This window comes from Scyliorhinus canicula, chromosome 11, assembly GCF_902713615.1.
Source record: "Scyliorhinus canicula chromosome 11, sScyCan1.1, whole genome shotgun sequence".
NCBI lineage: Eukaryota > Metazoa > Chordata > Chondrichthyes > Carcharhiniformes > Scyliorhinidae > Scyliorhinus > Scyliorhinus canicula.
In genome coordinates this window covers 55,219,604-55,242,529 of record NC_052156.1, presented here as the reverse complement: position 1 = coordinate 55,242,529, position 22,926 = coordinate 55,219,604, and the positions used below count along the sequence as shown (strand labels likewise).

At 49.5% G+C, this 22,926-nt stretch overlaps 1 protein-coding gene across 2 annotated transcripts in view; it reads left to right on the top strand.

Moving 5' to 3' along the window:
* Positions 1–561: 561 nt before the first annotated feature.
* suclg2 (succinate-CoA ligase GDP-forming subunit beta) overlaps positions 562–22,926 on the top strand; it is a 473,504-nt gene continuing 451,139 nt past the window's right edge. Inside the window, exon 1 of one of the 2 annotated variants that reach the window (XM_038810602.1) lies at positions 562–689. In XM_038810602.1, the coding sequence (XP_038666530.1) occupies positions 612–689 (78 nt within the window). In that variant the 5' untranslated portion in view covers positions 562–611. The remainder of the gene's footprint in view (positions 690–22,926) is intronic. The other variant, XM_038810601.1, reaches the window with a different exon arrangement.

Below are 22,926 nucleotides of genomic sequence, written 5' to 3'. Positions count from 1 at the left end.
ACCCCCTCATCTCACCTCTCCCCTCCTCCTTCTTCCTTCCCATCAATCCAACCTTCCCCTTCCGTCTCCCCTATCCCTCTCGGCTCCCCTGCCCCACCCTCTCGGCTCCCCTACCCCACCCCACCCTCTCGTCTCCCCTGCCCCACCCTCTCGGCCCCCTTCTCCCCCACCCTCTCGGCCCCCTTCTCCCCAATGGCCATTTCACCTTGGCCTCTGCCCCACACTGACACTCTGCCCCTCCCCCATGGCCCTTCGCCTCTGCCCAAGCCCCTCCTTGTCCCTGTGCCCCTCCACATTTCACCCTCGCCCCTCTCCTGCCCTCCGCCCCAGCCCTCTCCTCCATGCTGCTCCTCCTCTGCCCCTTCCCCCGGCCTTGCCATGTCCCTCCCTCTCCGCCCCTCCCTCTCTCCTCCTCTCTCCGCCCCTCCCACTCTCCTCCTCTCTCCGCCCCTCCCACTCTCCTCCTCTCTCCGCCCCTCCCACTCGCCTCCTCTATTCGCCCCTCCCACTCCCCCTCTGCGCCCCATCCCTTTCTCCGCCTCGCCCCTCCCCCTCTCCGCCATGCTCCTCCTCCCCCTCGTCACCTCCAATCTGACTAGTCACCCGGCAACATGGCGGCCTCCGTGACACTGAAGGCAGCGAGAGCGTTGAGGAAAGGGGCCGGGCGTCCGGCTCTGTGCCCCCGCCAGGTGGGTTCAGTGGCACGGGGAGGGAGAGGGGGGTTTGTTTCTGGGCCCGGTGTGTGGGTGCCGGGCTGTCACACAGATTGTGGTCATTCTTGACCCTGGGTTACTGATTCCAGCCACTTGTCTGTTGTAAAGATTAATCACCTCAAAGAGCAGCTTCCTGCGACCCCAGAGATCCTGACTCCTGTAATCCGTGCCATTGTTTCAAAAGACCTATCCAAAGAGAGTAAAGTGTGGTCGTGCCTTCTCGGAACTTGTTTAATATTTTAAGAGACGCCACTTTCGGAAAGTGTTTTAGTTTGTTGAGATGAATAGTATCAGCATATTGAGTTTTATTTGTGTGACACATTTCGCTTCTCGTTTCCCAAGCTCCAACAGAATATTTGGTTTGTGCAGAGTGGTTTCAGACTTTTACAATTTTCATGGTGCTTGTTGCTTAATTTGAAACCTTTGTCTGACCTTTTCCTTCAGCTTTGCCCCCCCCCCCGTAACTCTCCAGCACAGATGGTGGTGGGTGAAGGTCAGTAACTGGCTTCTAACCGGTAGCCATCATGAAACTTTCAGAGATTGCGGAGTTGGATTTCAGAAGTTGTGACCTTTAGCCAGAATTTAGATACAACTTTTAATGCAGTGGCAAAGGGCCAGACCTTTGCAAAATCTTTGACAATCTGGAAATTTACAGGTTGCATAAGGATGTTAGGATCATAGCTAACGCGGAACCTGCTCCACCATTCAGTATGGTCATGGCTGATCTTTTGACCTCAGCTTCACATTCCAGCCTGATCATCTTCTCCCTTGATTCTCTTAAAGCCTTAAGATCGAGAATATACTCAACCGATCATCCACAACTCTGTGGGCGAGAGCTTTCCAAAGGCTATCAACCTTCTGAAGATTTTTTTTTCTGATCTCCGTCTTGATTGCTCAACACTCTGATCTTGAGACTGTACTTGGACTCTCCAACCAGAGGAAACAACCTCTCAACGTCCACTCTATGAAGCCCAATCAGAATCACATTTTAATGACATAGGCTGTCATTCTTCCAAACTCCAGGGGATATAGGCTCGTTATACTCATCCTTTCATCCCAGGGATCAATCTAGTTCGCCTTTGTTGACCCAGCTCTTTTTGTTTTTGAAAAATATTTTATTGAGACATTTATATTATAAATTTTAACAGAATAACCAACCACACACCAAAAAAACAACAAAACCCAGCTGACATGGCTTACATAAACAATTCCCCAATCCCAATTCCCCAATCCCAATTCCCCACCACCCTTTCCCCACCGTACTCCACTCCCCATGCCTCTCCTTTTTAACAGCCGCCCCACCCCACTCCACTCCACTCCGCCCCACCCCACTCCATTCCGCCCCACCCCACTCCATTCCGCCCCAACCCACCGCTGACAGCTTAAATTTCTCAAAGAAGTCGATGAACGGCTGCCACCTCCGGGCAGACCCTGGCATTGATCCCCTCAGAGCGAACTTGACCTTCTCAAGCCTGAGAAACCCAGCAATGTCACCAACCCATATCCCCGGCTTCGGGGGTTCCGAGTCCCTTCATGTCAACAACATCCGCCTCCGGGTTACCAGGGATGCAAAGGCCAGGACATCGGCTTCTCTGGTCTTTTAACACACCAAAAACCTCCACCTCTGGACTCGGAACCACCCTTGCCTTCAGTACCGCCGGCATGATGTTAGCAAACCCCTGCCAGAATCCCCCGAGCTTCGGATATCCTCAAAACATATGGACATGATTTGCAGGCACACCTAGCCTCCACCCCTTCAAAGAATCTGCTCATCCGGGCCATGGTCATATGGCCTTGTGGATTGTATCGGGCTAAGCCTGGCACATGACGAGGATGCATTGACTCGCCTCAGGAGATCCTCTCATAACCCAGCCTCCGACTCCCCACCCAACACTTTCTCTCGCTTCCGCTTCACCACCCCTATCAGGACTCCTTCTCACTCCATCAACTCTCTATGGATTTATGATACCTTCCCTTCCCCCACTCCCGCTTTCCCCTACTCCTACCTTATCCTGTAGCCCCTGGGGTGGTAGGTGTGGGAAAATTGATACCTGCCCCCGCACAAAGTCCCTCATATGCAAGTTGCGAAATCCATTCCCATCAGGCAGCTCAAACTCCTCCTCCAACTCTTCCAAACACGGAACGTCCCCATCTATAAACAGATCCCCAAACCGCTCGACTCCCTGCCTGCTGCCACTTCCGAAACCCCCCCGTCCAGCACCCGCCAGAGCAAACCAGTGGTTGCCACATATCGGTGCCCACAACAACGCCCCCTCCAGCCCCATATGCTGCCGCAACTGTCTCCACACCCTCAGAGCCGCCACCTATCAGCTCTCTCTCACATTTCTCAACATTATGCTCTGCCACGTTGCTCACTCACTTAATCTGTCTGGAGTCCTTTAAAGACTCCTTGTGTCCCCTCCCATAGCTTAGTTTTCCACCGAGCTTTGTATTATCTTCAATTCTAAGTCATTGATATATATTGTGATTTGTTGCAAATTGGCCCCAACACTGATCCTTGTAGTAACCACTACTAACAGCCTGCCAATTTGAAAATGGCCTGTTTATTTCCTGCTCTTTTCTTTAACCAATCCTCTATCCAGGCTAATATGTTGTCCCCTGCCCACTAGCGCGTATTTTGTGTGACAGCCTTTTATGTCGCACCTTATCGAACACCTTTTTAAAATTCAAATGTACCACATCCACTGGTGTAGGGTCCAGGGTTCACTCTTAATTGTTGTTTGTAAAGGAACCTGCAATCCTGACTTGGCTACAGACCACTCTGGATACAGGTACATTGTCGCACGTTTCACAGAATTTATTAAGTTAATTGCAATACTCTGAAGCACCAGCTCAGGATCTCTGTTGACTGTGGCACTGTCTCTTGTTTTTTTTGGCTGAATTCTATCATCTTTCTTCCATGTTGCGTGCCTCGCTATTGAAAGTTTTTGCTCATTGACCCTCGCTTGTCACTACCTTTATCCATGGCCAGTTGTATCCCTTAGTTCTGATTGGTTCAGGCAGCAAATGAACAATCCTGATTGGTTGAGTGGTGTGTGATCAATGTCTGATTGATCTCTTAAGGCACATTACTAACGTCACTACCTATTACTCTTGACTAGTTCCCCAAAATGCTTGACATTTGTGGGACTATCCCCATTATAGTTTTTCCATGTTATTTTATTACGTTTATAGCTTTCTACTGAGACAACAAGGTATTTTGTGTCTGTTTATTTGCGATAAGAGGATGTGTGGTGTCATTTCCTAATAATTGATGTCCTGGGCTATTAGTCCCCAAATACCTCATTGATACATCTTGGGTGCTTAGGAAAGTTCAAACGCCATAATGTAACTTCCTAGTGATTGCTGATACCTGAAGCAAGTTTCTTGAAAAAAAACGTCCAAGAGATATACAATCTTAAACTAATACAGTAATTAGTAATAGACAGAAAATTCCCGCCGGAGGGGATCTTGCGCCGGGCAGGGTGGAAGAAACCAGCGCTATGATGCAGATAGATTCAGTGCATAGAGATGATTGTGTTAAGACTGAGGTAGCAATATACACATTACAGAATAACATTCAATTAATACCCGATCAATAAGAAATAAAAGTCACTGAAGTTAACACTGATTACAGAAACTGGTTCCAAAGTTACAAAAAAACACAGTAATGCATAGGGCTGTTACATACTTTAAAATGATAGAAAACTCTAGAAATTAAAAGCTAAGACAATTTAAGACAAAACTGTAGTTTGAGACCTAGAACTATTTTCTTTTACACAATAGGCTTTTGAAGAATACAGCACAAGTGTCAAACCACTTGCCAGAGCCTAATACTGGCAGCCTTTGCTTTGACAATTAAACTACAAGTGACCTCAAATGTAACAGTGAGTTTCCTCTGACATTTATCCTGGAGTAAAACCATAAAATGTAACCTTGCTATGGGGTAAGGCACATTTCACTTGTCAAAAATGAATAGGAAAATGTTCACGTGGTATGACACAAGTGTCTTACATATTGAGTTAATTGTTTCATTGATTAATATACTTTGATTCCTTAATTGTGCATAACTGAATTGAAACTAATTAAATGTGGATTTCCGTACACTAGCTGGTCCCGCTTAAACTATCCTACTAGCCACATCCTCAAAAAATCTTTCAATATATTTGACAAATATAATTTTCCTTTCACGGAGCAGTGTTGACGCCACCTAATTATATTATGATTTTCTAAGTGCCCTGTTACCACTTCCTTAATAATAGATTGTAGCATTTTCCAAATAATTGATGTCAGGCTAACAAGTCTGCAGTTTCCTGTTTTCTCTCTCTCCCTCCTTTCTTGAAAAATAGTGTTAACATTTTCCAATTTATTGGGACCATTCAAGAATCTAGGGAATTTTGAAAGATCACAAGCAATGCATCCACTATGTCTGCAGCTGTCTCTTTCAGAACTCTCGGTTATAGGCCATCAGGTTCATGGATTTCTCAGCTTTTTGATCCTTTAATTCCTCAAGTATGTCTTTATTAATAATTTCTTTCAGTTCCTTACTCAATGGAGCTTTGGTTTCCCACTATTTCTGATACACTGTTTTATCTCTTTGTGATAAAAAATCTGCAGCACATCCCTTCGGCTGTTGCAGTTGGCAGGGCACCAACCAGTCCATGTTTGCAAAATTCAGAACACAATGTCTAACATTAGATATGATTCTGCAATTCTGAGTGTACTAAGAATTACAAACATTTTAGGTTATTAGTTGGCCTTGCAATTTGGCTCACTTGCACTTGCTAGAAGCTACATATATTCAAATTTAGGACAATGTATCCAAGCATTGCACCTTTTCGAATTCAACAAATGTTTTGGAAACAATAGTTCTGTGGTACAACACCTTAATCAAGTTGCCAACCAATCAGCAACCATTCCCCATGCAGTCTAAATTGTTGCTCCCTTTGACATTTGCCATTCTTGCTTCTGTCGTGATAAGCACAAGACAAAAGCTTCGACAACATGTCTCATTTTCAGCAAGCAACTACTTAAAATTATTTGTTGAACATGCCATGATAACTTTTCAAGTCTTTTTTTTAATAAATAATTTTTATTGAAGTTTTAACAAAACACAAAATATAAACATCATAACTCTATTAACGTACACCCCCGGTAACACCCCGTAAACAATGCCCCCCAGCTGCAAGAGCAACTTCAAACAAAAGGAAAAAAAACCAAAAAACAAAACAGAAACCAAAAGACAGAAAAAAGAGAAAAAAAAACAAGGGAGAGAGATAGCACCCTCCAGAAACCCGTGTGTACAGTTCTTCTCTCTCTCCTCCCCCCCCCCCCCCCGGGTTGCTGCTGCTGTCGGCCTATTTCCCTACCGTTCCGCCAGGAAGTCCAGAAAGGGCTGCCACCGCCTGAAAAACTCTTGTACTGATCCCCTCAGGGCAAATTTCACCCTCTCCAATTTAATGAACCCTGCCATATCCGAGATCCAGGCCTCCACGCTTGGGGGGCCTCGCATCCTTCCACTGGAGCAAGATCCTCCGCCGGGCTACTAGGGACGCAAAGGCCAGGACCCGGCCTCTATCGCCTCCTGCACTCCCGGCTCCACTGACACCCCAAAAATTGCGAGTCCCCAGCCTGGCTCGACCCTGGATCCTACCACCCTCGACACCGTCTTTGCTACCCCCTTCCAAAACTCCCCCAACGCTGGGCACGCCCAAAACACATGGGCGTGGTTCGCTGGGCTCCCCGAGCACCTAGCACACCTGTCCTCGCCCCCGAAAAACCTACTCATCCTTATCCCAGTCATGTGGGCCCTATGCAGCACCTTGAACTGTATGAGGCTAAGCCTCGCACAGGAAGAGGAGGAATTCACTCTCTCCAGGGAATCCGCCCATGTCCCCTCCTCAATCTCCTCACCCAGCTCCTCTTCCCATTTACCTTTCAGTTCCTCCACCGAGGCCTCGTCTACCTCCTGCATCACCCGGTATATGTCCGAGATCCTCCCTCCTCCGACCCACACCCCCGAGAGCACCCTATCCCGCACCCCCCGTGGAGGCAGCAAGGGGAACCCCTCCACCTGCTGCCTGGCAAATGCCATCACCTGGATGTACCTAAACATGTTCCCCGGGGGGAGCCCAACTTCCCCTCTAACTCCCCCAAGCTCGCGAACCTCCCCTCCACAAACAGGTCCCTCAACCTCCTAACCCCTGCTCTGTGTCAGCCCCGGAATCTGCCATCAATGCTCCCTGGGACGAACCGATGGTTCCCCCGTATCGGGGCCTCCATCGAGCCCCCCATTTCTCCTCTGTGCCGTCTCCATTGCCCCCAAATTTTGAAGGTAGCCGCCACCACCGGGCTCGTGGTATACCTCGTTGGAGGGAGCGGCAATGGCGTCGTTACTAGCGCTTCCAGGCTCGTGCCCACACAAGACGCCGCCTCCATCCTCTTCCACGCTGCCCCCTCCTCGCCCATTACCCTCTTACGCACCATCGCTGCGTTGGCCGCCCAGTAGTACCCACAGAGGTTGGGCAACGCCAGCCCCCCCCCCCCTATCCCTGCCTCGTTCCAGGAACACTCTTCGAACCCTTGGAGTCCTATGCACCCACACAAATCCCGTGATACTGCTGTTGACCCTCATGAAAAAGGCCTTTGGGATAAAGATGGGGAGGCACTGGAACAAGAACAAAAACCTCGGGAGCACCGTCATCTTGACGGACTGCACCCTCCCCGCCAGTGACAGCGGTAACATATTCCACCTCTTAAACTCCTCCTCCATCTGCTCCACCAACCTTGTGAGGTTGAGCTTGTGCAGGGCCCCCCAACTCCCAGCCACCTGGACCCCTAGGTACCTGAAGCTCTTCCCTGCCTGCTTCAGTGGGAGCCTACCAATCCCCTCCTCTTGATCCCCCGGATGCACCACAAACACCTCGCTCTTGCCCAGGTTCAGCTTATACCCCGAGAAACCCCCGAATTCCTCAAGGATCCTCATCACCTCCGGCATCCCCCCCACCGGGTCCGCCACATACAGCAGCAGGTCGTCCGCGTACAGTGACACTCGATGCTCCCCCCCCCCCCCCCCCCCCCCCCCCCGCACCATGCCCCTCCAGTTCCCTGACTCCCTCAATGCCATGGCCAGGGGCTCAATTGCCAACGCGAAGAGCAAGGGGGACAGGGGACACCCCTGTCTCGTCCCCCGATGCAGCCAAAAGTACTCCGACCTCCTCCTATTCGTGGCTACACTTGCCATCGGGGCCTCGTAGAGCAGCCTCACCCACCGAATAAACCCCTCCCCAAACCCAAACCTCTCCAACACCTCCCACAAGTACTCCCACTCCACCCTATCGAAGGCCTTCTCCGCGTCCAACGCCACCACTATCTCCGCCTCCCCTTCCACCGCCGGCATCATAATGACATTGAGGAGTCTTCGCACATTTGTGTTCAGCTGCCTTCCCTTCACAAACCCCGTCTGGTCCTCATGTATGACCCCCGGCACACAATCCTCTATTCTAGTGGCCAGGATCTTTGCCAGCAGCTTAGCATCGGCGTTCAGCAATGAAATCGGCCTATATGATCCACACTGCAGAGGGTCCTTGTCCCGCTTCAGGATCAAGGAAATCAGCGCCCGCGACATAGTTGGGGGCAAAGCCCCCCCCTCCCATGCCTCGTTAAAGGTCCGGACCAACAGGGGGCCCAACAGGTCCAAATACTTTTTATAGAATTCCGTCGGAAATCCGTCCGGCCCCGGCGCCTTCCCCGACTGCATGCTCCCTATCCCTTTGACAACCTCCTCCAACTCGATCGGCGCCCCTAGTCCCTCCACCCGCTCCTCTTCCACCCTCGGGAAACGCAACCTGTCCAGGAAGCGCCCCATTCCACCCTCCTCCACCGGGGGCTCAGACCGGTACAGTTCCCCATAAAAGTCCCTGAAGACCCCATTGACCTCTACCCCCCTCCGCACCACCTTCCCGGCGCTATCCCTCACTCCCCCAATCTCCCTGGCCGCGTCTCGCTTCCGGAGCTGGTGCGCCAGCATCCTGCTCGCCTTCTCCCCGTGTTCATACACCGCCCCCTGTGCTTTCCTCCACTGGGCTTCCGCCTTTCTGGTCGTCAGTAGGTCAAATCTGGCCTGAAGGCTACGCCTCTCCCCCAGCAATCCCTCCTCTGGGGCCTCCGCATATCTCCTATCCACCAACACAATCTCCCCTATCAGTCTCTTCCTCTCCCTCTGCTCCCCCCTCTCCCTATGGGTTCGGATGGAGATCAATTCCCCCCTCATCACCGCCTTCAATGCCTCCCAGACCGTCCCCACCCGAACCTCCCCGTTATCATTGGCCTCGAGGTATCTCTCAATACACCCCCGGACCCTCCCGGCCACCTCCTCCTCTGCCAGCAGCCCCACCTCCATGCGCCAGAGCGGACGTTGGTCCCTCTCTTCCCCAGCCCGAGGTCCATCCAGTGCGGGGCATGATCCGAAATGGCAATGGCGGAGTATTCCACTTCCTCCACCCTCGACACCAGCCCCCTGCTCAGGACAAAAAAGTCAATCCTCGAGTAGGCCTTATGTACATGGGAGAAAAACGAGTATTCCCTGGCCCTTGGCCTCGCAAACCTCCAAGGGTCCACCCCCCCCCCCCCCCCCCCCCCCCCATCTGGTCCATAAATCCCCTCAGCACCTTAGCTGCCGCCGACCTCCTACCCGTCCGGGGCTTGGATCGATCCAATGGGGGATCCAGCACAGTGTTAAAGTCTCCCCCCATGATCAGGCCCCCCACCTCCAGGTCCAGAATGCGGCCCAGCATACGCCGCATGAACCCCGCATCGTCCCAATTTGGGGCATAAACATTCACCAACACTACCCGCTCCCCCTGCAGCTTGCCACTCACCATCACGTACCTCCCGCTACTGTCAGCCACCACCTTCAACGCCTCAAACGACACCTCCTTCCCCACCAGGATCGCCACCCCCTTACTCTTCTCGTCCAGCCCTGAGTGGAATACCTGGCCCACCCACCCCTTTCTCAGCCGGACCTGGTCCACCACTCTCAGGTGTGTCTCCTGGAGCATGACCACATCCGCCTTCAGTCCCTTCAGGTGCGCAACTACTCGGGCCCTTTTGACCGGCCCACTCAGTCCCCTCACGTTCCAGGTTATCAGCCGGATCCGAGGGCTCCCTACCCCCTTCCCCTGCCGATTAGCCATACCCCATCCCTTGCCCACCCCCGGCCAGTTTCCCACGGCGGCACCTCCCCCCCCCCTCCAGCACCCCCTGCGTCCTCCAGCTCCTTCCTGACCGTTTCAGCAGCAACCCGGTAACCCCCCCCCAGGCTAGGACCCCCCCTAGCCGCGCCCCCCCCTCTACAGCACTCCCGTGAGCCAGCTATCTTCTGCTGACCCCGGCGGCTCCTCCTCCATAGTGCCCATCAACCAGTTCACCCTCCCCCGCTCCTGCGCGGGAAAAGAAAACCCCTCCCTCTCCCAGCGCGGGGACCCCGCAGAAAGCCCGCGCTTTCGCCCTGCGGGCCCCGCCTCCTCCAGGTACCTCCAGTCCCCCCCACCAGCTCCCCAAACACTCCGTTTACCCCTCAGTCCAAACCCGTCCACCCAAATCCTGCTAGAAAACCCATAAAGAAAACACCCGTACGGCACCACCCCACCCACCCTACGGCCGCCCCACATCATACCCTAAACCCCGCAAATACACATACAGTATAAATAAATACAGTATTCTACAGCATCCCCCATCCGGGGGACCCTCAGTTTGTGTCCAGTTTCTCGGCTTGCACGAAGGCCCACGCCTCCTCCGGGGACTCAACATAGTGGTGCCGATCCTTGTAGGTGACCCACAGAAGCACCGCCTTCGTCCGGTTAAACCCGGCCCTCCGCCTCGCCACCTCCGCACTCCAGTCCTGGAAGATCCGCACCTCCGTGTTCTCCCATTTGCTGCTCCGCTCCTTCTTGGCCCACCGGAGCACACACTCACGATCGACAAACCGGTGGAACCTCACCAACACCGCCTTTGGCTTGCGCCTCCTGGCCAGAGTTCTGTGGGCCTCCTCCAACTGCAGGGGCCCCTGGAAGGACCCAGCCCCCATCAGCGTGTTCAGCATCATTACCACATAGGCCGCTAGGTCCGACCCCTCCAGCCCCTCCGTGAGGCTCAGGATCCGTAAATTCTTCCTCCTCGACCGGTTGTCCAACTCCTCGAACCGCTCCTGCCATCTTTTATGGAGCGCCTCGTGCACCTCCACCTTCCCCACCACGGCCACGACCTCGTCCTCCCTCTCGGCGGCCTGCTGCTGCAGCTCCCGGATCGCAGCCCCCTGGGCCGTCTGGGTCTCCATCAGTTCCCTGTTGGTTACCTTGATGGACTCCAGCAGCTCCACTTTCAGATCCTGGAAGCAGCGCAGCAGAGTCGTCTGCTGCTCCTGGACCCACTTCTTCAGTTCTTCAAAACTTTCGCCGGCCGCCATTTTGTCCTTCGGGTCCCGATTTTTTTCAAGAGTTTTTCCTCCCGATTCTCTCCCTGCTCTGCTCCTTGTCTGCACCATGGGACCTCTGGGGCGACTCCTGGCCTCTTCCCCCGTTGGGATTTGCCTCTTAAGCTCCGTCGGGGGCCTTTAAAAAAGCCCCGAAGTCCGTTTTTTTCGGGAGCCTCCGAACGTGCGGCTCAGCTGGTCATTGCCGCTACCGGAAGCAACTTTTCAAGTCTTAACTTTTCAGTAACCCCATGTTTACTTTCTCTACATTGTTTTTTCATGCCTGTGGAAGCTCTTCTGTTGGATTTTATATTTTTTGCTAGTATACTCTCATTCTGTTTGCCCAGTCTAAAAGAAGGTTAAATCCTCATGATTATTGCATTATCTTCTCTTATTTCTTCGCTAACATGGAGGTGCAGCAAGCAGTTCAGAACATTAATGGTATGTTTTTATCGCAAGAGCAATTGAATACAGGAATAAGCAAACTCTTGCTTCCTTAACTTTGGTGAGACAGCACTTGAAATACTGTGTGTAGTTTTGTTTGGTCCCTCACCAAAAGAAAGGAAGTATATTGCTTTCAAGTGGGAGTGCAATGAATGTTCACAGGGCTTGTTCCTGAATATGAAGAACTATTGGAGAAACTGGGCCTCTTTTCTCTAGTTTTGAAGAATGAGAGGTTTGAAGCCTTCTAATTGAAGCCTACAAAATGTTAAAAGAGATAGATAGGGTAAGATGTAAGATGTTTCCCCTGAATGGGGAGCCTAGAATCAGGAGGTATGATTTCAAAATAAGGGGGAAGTCACTTAGGACCGAGATGAGGGAAAACCTTTTTACTCAGAGCATGGAAATAAAGACATTGAAATGGATGATCAGCTGTCATAATCGTATTGAATCGTCGACCCTGCTCCTTTGTTCGCCTCAGTTCTGTTAGATGCATTGTATTGAAACACCATTTAAGAATTTCTCCTTTGGTTAAATAACTACTAAAAAACCCACAGAAGATCAAACCTTTGACCTGATTTTTTTTTCCTTCGGGTTAAAGTGAGAATGTCAATGCTGAGTAAAAACTTCTTTGTACAGTACCCTGCCTCAAAAGAGCATTTCTTTTTACTGCACTTGCAAATTATTCCACTTCATGTTTTGTGGTATGAATTCACAATTAGTCGCATTATCTACAGGGCAGCATGGTAGCACAGTTGCTTCACAGCTCCAGGGCCTCAGGTTTTATTCCCGGCTTGGGTCACTATCTGTGTGGAGTCTGCACATTCCCGCCCGCATTTGCGTGGGTTTCCTCCGGGTGCTCTGGTTTCCTCCCACATTCCAAAGATGTGCAGGTTAGGTGGATTGGCTGTGCTAAATTTCCCTTGGTGTCCAAAAAAGATTAGGTGAGGTTAGGGGTGGAGGTGTGGGGATAGGGTGGAGGTATGGGCTTAGGTAGGGTGCTCTTTCCAAGGGCCGGTGTGGACTCGATGGGCCAAATAGCCTCCTCCTGCACTGTAAATTCTATAATTCTAATGTAAGGTTTTGAAAACTAGTATATCGGAGGAAATTTGCCTCCTATCAACTTGGCCTGGATTGAAATGAAAATCACCATAGTTACAGAGGACCATGAGCTGTGCTCTCCTTTTTTGAGAGAGCTGACTAGTGGTGAGTTAACCTGAGGATCACCACACCTCCGGTGAGGGGCAAGGTTAGGAATGGGGGGCCTTCATGGATCACCTCAGCTGGTATGGGAATTGAACCCACGCTGTTGGCATCACTCCGCATCATGAACCAGCTGTCCAACCAAATGAGCTAAGCGACCCCCATGGCCTGATTTAGAAGCAAAGGTGGAGAGGTGAATGTTACTTCTGGGTTGGACTGTGTGGCGTTTGATGTCAAAGTCTGAAGCCTTTAAGCAGTTAGTCCGACCAGCTGGTCAGTTTAAAGAATGGAGCCTGCTTTCAAGCTATGTGCAAAATTAATCAAGGATCTAACTCCCCTTCAAGTTTGGAAGGCTCTCCATAATGTGACAGAAGTGAAGGGATGGTCTGCAAATAACATTTTCACTTTTGATGCGAGATGACCCTCCTAATGCCACCCCTTTTTTTCTTTGACATTCAATACTTTTGAAAAAGGGGTTTGAATCCCTCCAATAAATATTGAAACATTATGACATTGTTTAGCTGGCCGGCCGCTGACACTTGACATTCGTGCATGATCCCCTTGCTGCCTTCCCAACTTGATGAATATAAAATATCTCACTCCATTATCTGAAGAAGGGTGGAATGTTTTCCTCGGGTCCTGGCCAACATTCTTCCTTCATTTAATATTGACAAAAATAGGTTATCAGTTGGTCTTGTATCTATGTTGTTTGTGCAAACTGTCTTTTGTATTTGCTTATTTATATGACAGTTCAAAAGTCATCCATTAGCTGCAAAGCACTTTGGTATTTCCTGATATAATAAGCACAATATCAATGCAGATTAAGTAATTCATTCTTTAGAAGTTGGGGTTGGGACTTATGGACTTTACTGAGCTGATCCTGCATTATTGTGTAGGATTAGTCTCAGCATTGATACAGGGAACACCCAGGCAATTTGGCTCTTTGGTGTTACATCCACAAATCAGAAGATTAACCTTTAATGCTGAACTCATTACAATTTTCATTTGGGGATGTGGTTGAGGAAATTATAATGATCTTGCTGCCAAAAATATTTTGACTTATTTTGAAGCTATTTTGTTGATTGGGGGGCAAGAGAAATGGGACTTGTTTGACATTCTGTGATTCATTTCTGTGCATTAGGTGCAAATCGTAGTGAGAACTCAATCTCCCAAAGGAATTTTCTTGATATTAGTCGCTCTTAAAACACATTTTCACAGCAGGATGTAGATATGATGCGAGGTGTAGTATGTGCTTTGCACAGTTTTAGAGGAGGGTGAGAAGAACATATTGGAAGAGCTGTTTACCTAAATTCTTCAGGACCAAATTGAAAATTTGTCTTTTACATTTCTCTCCACACTGATTAAACTGGATAAACCTGTGGCATATTTGGGGAATGTCTAAACATTCTCCATCATGATTGAGTTTTTAGGAATGCAATGACATCTTTCATCCACTTGAGGGAGAGATGTGAGGGGACGAAAAGGGAACTGTTTGCAGGAAGGGCGGGCCCTGGAAGTTGAATAAGCAACACTACAGGAATGTTTCTTTGCTAGCATTGTTTTTTTCTGAATCTGAAATAATTGAGAAATTTCTTCACCCAGAGTGGTGAATCTGTGGAATTCGCTCCCGAAAACTGGAGTAACTTCATCGGAAAAGTGTAGCTGAAGGTTGGAGGAGATGTTTCGCTACAGGTGTGGCATGTCTGCTGGTCACCAAACCCGGCAGAAGAAGGTGGAAGACCTGGCCAAGGAGTTGGAAGAGACCTGTGGCACAGTAGCTATTGGAAAGATGGCGGTGAGGAAGAATCAGTGCAAGTTGGAAGGCCACAGATGGAACAGTTGATGGCTTTCATCAGGGAAGAGTTTCGTCAGCAAAGGAAAGAGATGCAGGAGGACAGATCGAAGGTCATCAAAGCACCCCTGAAGTGCTCGATGGAAAGGGTAAAAAAAGTGTTTGGAGGCACAGGGTTGCAGATCCAAGAGATGGAGCGCATGATGTCAGACCACAGCGATCGGGTGGTCCCATTGGAGGCGGAGGTGGGGCTCTTAGGAGACCGATGAAAGACGCTGAAAGCAAAGGTGCAAGAGCAAGGGAACAGGGTGAGAAGGCAGAGCCTGCATAATATTGGCCTGACTGAAGGAATGAAAGGCAAGAGGTTAATCTCCTCCAGGATGCTGGCAGAGCTGGAGGTACCAGCTCTCTGGAGTAATGGAAGATAGGGGTAGAGTGGGGGTTGGAGGGAGTTTTATTTCTTCTCCTCCCAGAGGGAGGGTGTTACCTGTTTTTGTTGGGTTTACAATGGATAGCAGGGGTGAAAGGTTTGTAAGGAATATCCCCCCCCCCCCCCCCCCCCCCCCACCCTCTCCCCACCCCACCCCAAACTCCTGCTGCCTGTGGTGGTGTTTTTCTATTTTGTTTGTCTTTGGGGGAGGCTACCTGTGGTTTGAGATGTGTCTTTGTTTGCATGGGGGAGGGTGATGTCCTTCTGCACAAAACAAGGAGGTGAGGGTGGGGGAAGGGTGGAACAGGTCAGTCGGAGGAGCCTTTGGGCAGGAGTTGCCTCGCTGCCAGGTAATGCTGGTCAACGGAAGTGAGGTAGGGGGAGAGTGGCTGGAGATGGGGGCGGGGGGCGAAATGTGATGTGGTAGGATTGGGTTTTGACACGAAGCCACGGGGTGGCCATCTTGATGAGCAAGAAGACTGGGTTTGTGAGTGCAAAGGAAGACCTGGGTGGGAGATATGTGATGGTGAGTGGGGTTTAGGTGGAGACGCTGGTGGTGTTGGTGGATGTATATTTACAGAATTGGGACGATGTGGGGTTTGAGGGGGTGCTGACAATGATCTCGGACTTGGCTACGCACCAGTTGATGATAGGAGGAGATTTCAGTTGTGTTCTAGAGGTGGATAGGTCGAGCCCCAGGTCAATGGGAAAGATACAAATGGCAAAGGAGATGGGAGGATTCATACACTTTATACTGTCAAATACCTTCCTCAGCTGCAAAGGCTCCTTTAGTGCCTGCCTCTTCTCTTCCTCCAACTTCAGAACTCCAGCACATCCAAGAACCACCCCATGTCCCCTTCGTCACTCCACCCCTTGTACAGCTCTTCATAGTGTTCCTTAAACATCTCATTTATCCTCCCTGGCTCCGACACAACCTCCCCTGTCTCTGTCCGTATCCTCAATATTTCCCTGGACGTGGTCAGCCTTCGCAGTTGGTGTGCTAGCTTTGACTTGCCTCCTTGCCCTACTTGTACATCACCCCTTTGCCCTCCACAGCTGCCCCACTGCTATCCCCGTCGTCAATCTATCAAATTGCCCCAGCAACTTTTTCCAACTCACCAATCCCATCGAGGTGGGCGACCTTGAATACTCCCTATCTACTTCGACCATCTCGTTCATTGAGTGCCCATAGTCCTCCCTCCTTTTCCGATCCTCATGTGGCTTGAACAAGATAATCTCCTCTCGGTCCACCGCCTTCAGTGCTGCCCAAAATGTGGCCGCTGACACCTCCCTGTTCCTGGTGAACGAGCTGGGTTGGAGAGCCAACCTAGGGGGGTTAAAGTAATAATAATCTTTATCAATGGCACAAGTAGACTTATATTAAAACCACAATGAAGTTACTGTGAAAATCCCCTAGTCGCCACATTCCGGCGCTTGTTCGGGTATGCTGAGGGAGAATTCAGAATGTCCAATTCACCGAACAAGCACATCTTTCAGGAATCGTGGGAGTAGCCAGAGGTAGGTTTAGATATCTAAGCATTCAGGTGACGGGAGAGAGGGTGATGGATTAGGATGGAGGAAGAATTCCGTAAGGCTTCCAGCTTGTGAGCTATGAAGACAGTGGCATTGCCACTGGCGCCAAGGAAATACACGGAGAGCCCAGTGGTGAAATCCACAGTGAAAGGTCTGGAACCAGTTGAGGAGGCACTTTAGAATAGAGGGGATGTCGGTGTTAACACCGCTGTACGAAAACCACAAATTCGAGCCAGGGTGGATAGATAATATGTACAAGAAGTGGAGAGAAGTGGGACTGGTTAAAGTGAGTGATCTGTACCTGGAGGAGTGGCTTGCCAATATAGAGGAACTGAAGGAGAGCTCCCAAGAGGAAGTGAGTTTAGATACTTGTATGTAAGGGACTTTGCGTGAAAGGTTTGGAAAGCGTTCCCCAAGCTACCAAAGTGTGCCCTGCTGGAGTGACTGCTGCTTCCAGACGTGGAAGGGGAGGGCAGGATCGGAGACATATGGATGGCTGGGAGAGAAGAGAGGTGGGCAGGTGGTGAAGGTTAAGGAGAAATTGGAGGGGAGATAAACTGGGGAGTGTGGGGTGAGGCACTATGCAGGTTAAACGCGACTTCCTCGTGCGCGAGGATGAACCTGACACAATTCAAGGTGGTACATAGGATGCATATGTCTCGGGTAAGTGGGTTCTTCCAGGGAGTGGCAGATGAGGGCAAGAAGTGCGGGCAGGGACCAGCAAACCCCACACATATATTCTGGGGCTGTGGAAGCTAGAGAGATTCTGGGTGGGAGTGGTTCCAGCACGAACGAGGCTTGTGAGGGGGGTGGTTGGGCCAGACCCATTGGTGGCGATATTCAGGATATCGGAGAAACCGGAGCTGATGGAGGGGAGGAAAGCCGATGTCGTGGCCTTCGTCTCTCTGGTTGCCCGGTGAAGGATCTTACTGGAATGGTGGTCGGCAATGCTGCCGGAGGTGGCAGCCTGGCTGGGAGACTTAAATGACTTTCTCCATCTGGAAAAGATCAAATACGAATTGAGGGTTTCAGCGGAGGGCTTTGAGGCAAGGTAGGGGATGTTCGTTGTCATGTTTGAGGAGTTGTTTGTCACGCTGGAGTGGGGGTGGTTTGGGGGGGGGGGGGGGGGTTGGTGGGGGAGGAGGGGGTGAAAATAGGGAAAAATTTGTACAAACTGTATAACTGTGTGTTGGGGAACATGTTCCCCTGACTGTTTAGGTTTTGCAACCGTTTGAATATGTTTGGAATAAAATACATTTTTAAAAAAAGTTGTGTAATTTCAAGGAATTAGATATAGCTCTTGGGCTAAAGGGATCTAGGGATATGGGGGAAGATGGGATCAGGGTGTTGAATTTGATGATCTGCCATGATAATGAATAGTTGAGTAGGCTCCAAGGGCTGAATGATTTATTTTCTATGTATGTTTCTATGGGGCTGGTTTAGCTCACTGGGCTAAATTGCTGGCTTTTAAAGCAGACCAAGGCAGGCCAGCAGCACGGTTCGATTCCTATACCAGCCTCCCTGGACAGGCGCCGGAATGTGGCGACTAGGGGCTTTTCATAGTAACTTCATTGAAGCCTACTCGTGACAATAAGCGATTTTTCATTTTTTCAAAACAAAGGGAAAAGATAGTCTTGTGTTGTGGGTGTAAAATTAGTCGTCATTAGCTCCAGAAACTAGAAAATAGGACTGGATGAAATGAAGAGGACAGGGTAGAATGACAATCCCGTGTCAAAACAATGAACTTTACTTGCGGTTATGCAAAATAACTAGATTTAAAAGCATGTTAATTCTTAAGAAAAGGAAAGATTTTTAAAAATTGGTACATAATAACAATCATCTTGGATAGTGAAAGGGTATTTAAAAGATGAAAACTGCTTCCGTGTTTTGCTTAATGGGGGTGATCGAGCAACAGGTTATTGAAGCGTGTCATACATGCCAATAGCAATCCACAGTAAATCCACCAGATTTACTGACACTGGCTTCTGGGGAGAAGGTTTATTAACTCTCCTTAATCATAATATCGTGAGAAATAGATGCAAGAGTATACCATTCAACCCCTACACCTCGCTTTGTCATTCAACAAGATCACAGCTGATCTGATTGTGGCTTTAACTCCACTTTCCTGCGTGCTGCCAGGGCCTAGGGGCAGTTTTTTCCTCTGGTAAAAGGAGCCATATAAATGCAAGTTGTTGTTGGGATATTCAAACCAAGTCAATTATCTGTGGTGAACTCACTAATCCAACAACTGACTCAGACATTTTAAAGTCCTCCAGGATATTGTACATAATTGACCCATCAATCTGGTTCATCGATCCGACCTGGAGGGGTAGACCTGTCACTGGAAATTGGAATTCATCTTTCTTGGCTCAAAATACCCTTGCATTATGGCACTGGATTTGGCAGAGTTGCCTTAGTAAAATAAGGAGCAGAAAGCTTATTAGCAATGTTTATTTGTGATTTCACTCAGTTAAATTCTAACAGTATCTGTCACATGTCATGCGAATGAAGAAAAGTCACAGATTTAACTGCACGAATGATCTAATTTATTCTGCTGTGCTGGCTAACTTCCAAACGTGTGCTGTCTAACCCTCCATCATCCCTGCAGATCAGGTGACCCCTTACATGGTACAGAGTGTCTTAGTATAAGATACTTGGATAAGGAACTGTATCTAATACTCAAGTCCACACACACAATCAGCTATTACCATGACAGCCCTCCCTTATTAAACCAAAACGTACCCATGATTTTTCTGCTTAGTGTATGAAAGTTAAGACTCCCACCCTTTACTAAGCATGCTGCAGTAATGCAAACAAACTTAACAAATCATTATTTCCCTAACTCATTGAGTATATGATTTTCTTCAATTCTCCTCAGGTCGGATGACCCCCATATGTAGCACGGTGTATCTTATAGCAACTTGTCCAAGTACTGTACAGTATCTAATGCTCAAATCCGCAAAAACAATCAGCTATCACCATGACAGTACCTTTTAGATGTTGGTTCTGAGCCTTTGATGCTATGTAGCTTTCCCATTCATTTACATTGGAAATACTGTGTCAGGCATCTAGTCTATTCAAACAGACCCAAGACCTCACACTATATTTTAATGAAATATATATCTATCATTGTGGCTAATTAAAAGCTGAAAAAACAGACAAAGACATTAAAATGACTGGCTGTGACTTTTAAACAAAGTAAACTTCCTGCCAGTTAGATAATCCGACACCTCGATATCACAGAAGCTACGTTAATGACCCTGTGAGGCTCAATTGACCAACAGAGAATACTCGTCTACTGGGACAAAGGACCCCTGAAATTTATTTTAAATCCTTAATGGTTGAAACATTAAAAATCTCAAATATCCAGAAAAGAAATATACATCCATTGTTGAAGCCAAAGTGGACAAGTGGAAGTCATATGATTTGACTCCTTAGCTGGAGGATCTAGTACTATACTACCAGTCAGTCTGCCATCTTCCGCCTAGCAGCAGCAACTCGGGACAAGGGCTTGGTCAAGGTGAATGCCAGGCCCCCATTAAGCCTGGTCCTTTTGTACCATTACCTACAAGACTACAATTCATCACTACCTGCTTATTCCATTGTGGAAGTCATCTCTACTACAAAAGTGAATTACTCAACATCAGTCTTCAGCCAGCCAATCTCTGAAAGAATCTCTCTGAGTGACTCCAAACTCATGTGAAACAATAAGTCTTTGCTCTGTGGCCGTTGTCCTGTAACGTTTCATTCCTCTATTCCTCTTTCATTGTATGAATGCACTGGAGGCTACAGTTAGTCCTGGAGGCATGGTGCGAGCAATTCCAGAATGTGAACCCAGCCGACATTGCGATTGAATGGCAGAACCAAATCGGGTTTGACCCATGGATGAGATCCTTTGCACCTATGAATGGTTTTGTGAGTTGATATTTTTGGAGAAATTCAAAAATTGCTTGCCTCCAAACTGCAAATAAACCTGGAGGAGCAGTGAATTTTCACAGCCAGGAATACAACCATCTATCAACCAACTATGAACTTATCAAAACACCTAGCAACTCGGGTAGACCCTGTCCAAACGATTCACTTGAGCATTTGAAAAGGGAGGTGTAAAAGATAGGAGAGGGTTTCCCCACAACCAGAAAACAAAATGCAAAGGAGGATACAAGAAGGCCTCTTGCAGCCCAAAAGGAGAACCTCCTGGAGCTGATGTGTTTTCATTGCAATAAAATAGGCCATTCCAGATCTGAGACACAGAGATTGAAAGGGAACCTGTAGGTCTAAGAGGGCTCCATAGGAGTAGCCCCTTGAAGAATCCGCCAAGGGTAGTGAAGCAGAGCAGGCAGAGACTCTCGCTACAAAAACCTACCATTTGGAGGGCATGGCACTGGATGTCTCCAAGCAGCACAAATTCCCTGGGATATTCCTGAATTTTGCCTTGTCAGGAACAGTGGGCGGGATTCTCAGACCCCCGCCGGCCCGGAGAATCGCTGGGGGGGGGGGGGGGGGGGGGCGGCGTGAATCCCGCCCCGACACCGGCTGCCGGTTTCTTGGTGGGGGCGGGAATTGCACCGGTGGGGGCCGTTGGCAGTGGCCCTCCAGCGATTCTCTGCCCCGCGATGCGCCGAGTGGCTGTCCGTTTTCGGGGGGGCACTCTATCCCTCCGCGCCGGCCGGTGTAACAGTCAGCCATGGCCGGCGCAGAGAAGAACCCCCCTGCACATGTGCTGAGATGACGCCAGTACATACTGGGCTCCCGTGCATGCGCCAACTCGCTCCGGCTGGCGGAGGCCCTTCATTGCCGGTTGGCATGGCGCCAAGTCCTTTGGCGCCAGCTGGCACGGGGCCAACCCTGCCGCCACTGCCCTAGCCCCTGAAGGTGCGGAGGATTCCTCGCCTTCTGGGCGGCCCAACGCCAGAGGGGTTCACGCCACTCCTTGGCGCCGGTACGGCCCACCCCGCTGGGTAGCGGAGAATCCTGGCCAGTGTCTCTGTGCCCGTCCCAAAATGTGAGCAAGTCCATTGCAGTGTTCCAGGATAAAGGCCATTTAATCCTTAAAAGCACTGATCAGTGCAGTCGGAAGAGGATCTGTGTTTGCCACCCACCTAAAGAGTGACCTTTTTTCACAAGTAGGAATTGTCTCTAAACTATCATTAGCAGGAAAAACTCTCCTCCTCGGGAGCAATTTGGCTGGCAGTAAGGTATTAGCCAGCAAAAGAAAAGAAATCCAAAATGGTGAAGCAGTACCTGTAAACGTTGAGCGAGGGCTGATGGAATGAAGCCAGGCCAGTAAAGTTAGAGGTCCAGAATATAAAATAGTTTCCCAGAGTATCTCAGAACTAAATAGGGACCGGAGACTTCCCAGAGCAGGGAAAGAGATAGTGAGGGAGCTGTCCCATGTAATTGAAGAGCCTGAAGGAAAACAAGCTTTTAAACAAGGAAAGGAAAAAGGTTAAGGTGTTGCCGGAAGTATAGCTAGCAAAAGCGTTTGTTCCAACATCATTGGGGGCCAAAGGGAGTCCTCAATCCAGCATGCAAATAGGGAGTAAGATGCCTCACCCAGTTGAAAATCCACGAGGGACTGTGGCTGGAGCCGCACCTCCAATTGAGTACAGAAGTGTTCCAGGCACATGGAACAAGTTAGGAGCAAGAAGCTCCCAGTTAGAAAGCTATTAATTGGCCTGGGCAGAAGCTTCATCGCAAATTTAAATGGAGACCAGAAAAATTCCCAAAATGCCCAGCAAGTGCCTCATTTAGTTGAAAAGCCATCAGGAAGTACATTAAAAGTTGACCATCTAGCTGAGGGCTGTAATGTCCCAAAAGATAGAGAGTGCACCATGCAACTGGCCAGCAGAGTGACCCCAAACAGGTTGGATTTCATGCTCAACCACTTTAATGCAGAATAGCAAGCTGACCAGATACTCACCGTATGTTAAATGATCCATAACAACCCACCAGGCTACAGCACTGGAGCCCTGCCCAGGATGGATGCAGGAGAAAGTCCTTCCAGAAGACTATCTTCCTATCATCTGGGCTCAGAAAGGCTGGTCCAAGTTCAGGAGCTAAATGCCTGCCTGTTGCCGTGCCAATCAAGAGTACCTAGAAACAGAAGTTGGAACACCCTTGGGTGTGCTTGCACCTGAGCTGGACACCGAACCGAAGTCCCCTAAATAGGCCAGACACCCCAATCCCCTGCCAATCATCCTCACTACTGACCCTGGGTTTGAACAGCTGAATCCACAGGCTACTAAAGTGGACAGGCAGGAGCGAAGCTGAACAAGAGAAGCTGAAGGTCATCATCCAAGGGCCTGGCATCCACACAGTGAGATGCCCAGCATTCCCCTGTAGT